This window comes from Salvia hispanica, chromosome 1 (genome assembly GCF_029641045.1).
Source record: "Salvia hispanica isolate PSC_SH4W2 chromosome 1, Shi_PSC_v1, whole genome shotgun sequence".
NCBI classification, from domain to species: Eukaryota; Viridiplantae; Streptophyta; class Magnoliopsida; order Lamiales; family Lamiaceae; genus Salvia; species Salvia hispanica.
Genome location: NC_142692.1, coordinates 21,090,313 through 21,093,076, shown reverse-complemented (window position 1 = coordinate 21,093,076; position 2,764 = coordinate 21,090,313). Strand labels below are relative to the sequence as shown.

The 2,764-nt window shown below is 32.3% G+C and overlaps 1 protein-coding gene across 1 annotated transcript; it reads left to right on the top strand.

The window, feature by feature from the left end:
- The first annotated feature begins 216 nt into the window (after positions 1-216).
- Positions 217-1,431, top strand: LOC125219758 (LURP-one-like protein (DUF567)). The gene is made up of 3 exons (XM_048121813.2): positions 217-544; positions 811-1,038; positions 1,143-1,431. Exons 1-3 carry the CDS (start codon positions 305-307, stop codon positions 1,287-1,289), a joined length of 615 nt encoding a protein of 204 aa, XP_047977770.1. The 5' UTR covers positions 217-304; the 3' UTR covers positions 1,290-1,431.
- The last annotated feature ends 1,333 nt before the right edge of the window (positions 1,432-2,764 follow it).

Genomic DNA, 2,764 nt, shown 5'->3' with positions numbered 1-2,764 from the left:
ATTAACTCATAATATTACTTATATTTTATTATAAAATTAAAAAAATAAAAAATTAATTTATAAAACAGAATTCATATTCCCACTTGTTTTTACTATTCATTATCACTATATTTTTAACCTCTTTGCATAGCACACATCGATTAATTAATATCATACTTACTACTAGTATAAGCAAACTTTTCTCCCTTTTAATATTCCACGGATTTTTTTTCCTCAACTTCGTTTTCTTTAAATAATTTAGCTTTGCTCTTATCGTATTTAAAAATTCGGAGCAGCGAAATACGAAAATAAATTTTAAAAAAGGATGGCCGGTGCAATGTATCCGGCGGTGGCGGTGGACGTCGTGAGCCCACAGTTCTGCGTGTCTCAGCCCATGGATCTCACCATCTCGCGGAAGCTGATGACTCTAGAAGACGGAACCTTCGGAGTCACCGACCTCAACGACAACCTCCTTTTCAAGATCAGAGGCAAAGTCTTCAGCCTCCACGACCGCCGCGTCTTGCTCGACGCCGCCGGCAACCCTATCATCACCTTCCAGCAGAAGGTAAATCCAATCAATTCATCAAATCTCTAAATATCAATCTTCTTCTGAATCAATCGATCAAATCTATGCCTCGATCATTTCGTCTGGATCAATTCACCAAATCTAAATCTCGATCTTCTAAATCAATCGACCAAATCTAAATCTCGGTCTTCTAAATCAATCGATCAAACATTTCGTTTGGATCAATTGATCGATTTTAAATCTGGATCGATAAAATCTAAATCTGGATTGATCGATTGTGAACCATCTAAATCTGGATGGTGCAGCTGCTGACGGCGCATAGGAGATGGCAGGCTTTCAGAGGAGAGAGCACGGATTCGAAGAAAATGCTTTTTAGTGTGAGAAAGTCTTCGATGATTCAGTTCAAGACGAAGCTGGATGTGTTCCTGGCTGCGAATTCGAAAGAGGATCGGTGCGATTTTAGGATTGAAGGCAGCTGGTTTGAGCGATCCTGCACCATATACGCTGGAGACACCAATAATGTCATTGCTCAAGTATATTCATCCTAATTTCATCAAACCAAATGGATTATCAATTTCATTAAATTCTGCTCCTTTGGTTTTTTAAAATGGATAATTAAATTGATTTTAAAATGCAGATGCGAAGGAAACACAGTGCACAAAGCATTTTGCTTGGAAAAGATACATTCTGTGTGACAATATATCCAAATGTTGATCATGCCTTCATAGTTGCGCTTGTGGTGATTCTTGAGGAGATTAATGAAGATAGGTCGGGTGAAGATTGAATCATCATTCCTTCATGTACTACTTGTTATAGCTAATAAGTTATGGTATTGTAATGAAATGTTTGATGAGGTTGCCTACTCCATGTAACATACTTCCACTATTGTCCCAATAAATATAAAATATTTATTTTTTGGTATATAATTTTATGTAGTACATTACTTGTTTTTAGAGATTTACAAACTTTGTCAAAGTATCATTTTTAGGTGCGAGAACTTTAAAAATATCATTTGATGTTCGTCAACTATGGGCTAATATCAATTGAAATACTTCCTCCGTATCTCATAATTCGCACCATTTGACCCGGCATAGGTTTTAAGAAATGTAATAGAAAGTGGATTGAAAAAGTTAGTGAGATGTGAGTCCTACTTTTATATATTAGTTTTATAATAAAATGTGAGTGAGAATGAATTAGTGGAATGTAGGGTCCATTATAAAAAATGGTAAAAGTGAAAGGTGACAAATTTTTAGGGACTAACGAAATGGAAATAAGAGACAAATTTTTAGGGATGGATGGAGTATTTTTTTTACTATTTCTATGTTTTTTCAATCGAAAATACCCGTAATACCTTGAAAGGAACATATTTTTAATAAACTTATCACATACTCATATTTTTCATAAATATCTTTACTATATATTTTTGACAAATTTTTTAAATATAATTTGACCTTCAATATTATCACTTAATTTTGTGACATGCAAAAAAGTTCCTTCTTCAATTTTTATAATTAAAGAATTTTAAATATTCTTGAGGTATGGATACTCGTAAAAATTAATGTCACATTGAATAGACGATACTTGAATATTGATAAATATCTCTACTATATATTTTTGACTGTATATTTTTGACAATATATCAATATTCAAGTATCGTCTATTCAATGTGACATTAATTTTTACGAGTATCCATACCTCAAGAATATTTAAAATTCTTTAATTATAAAAATTGAAGAAGGAATTTTTCTTGCATGTCACAAAATTAAGTGATAATATTGAAGGTCAAATTATATTTAAAAAATTCGTCAAAAGAATATATAGGAAAGGTATTTATAAAAAATATGAGTATGTGAAAAGTTTATTAAAAATATGTACCCTTCAAGGTATTGAGGGTATTTTCGTCCAAAAAACATGGAAATAGTCAAAAAAAGTACTTCGATTGATATTAACCCATAGTTGGCGGACCTCAAATACTATTTCAAAGTTCACGGACCTAAATGATACTTTGACAAAATTCGTGGACCAAAAAAGAAGTTCTCTCTATTGTTTTGGGAGTTAATGAACAGAGAGTAAGTAAAAAAGCGGAAAAAATAGGGATGATGTTATTTACATTTTTGGAAACGTTTCATTTTAAATGAGACAATCCGAAAAAAAAAAACGTTTCATTTTAAAAGGGACAAAGGAAGTACCTACTTAAAAAACTGACCAAAACACAAAAACAATGTTACTAATCCCTCCGTCCCCCAAAATATGTTCATT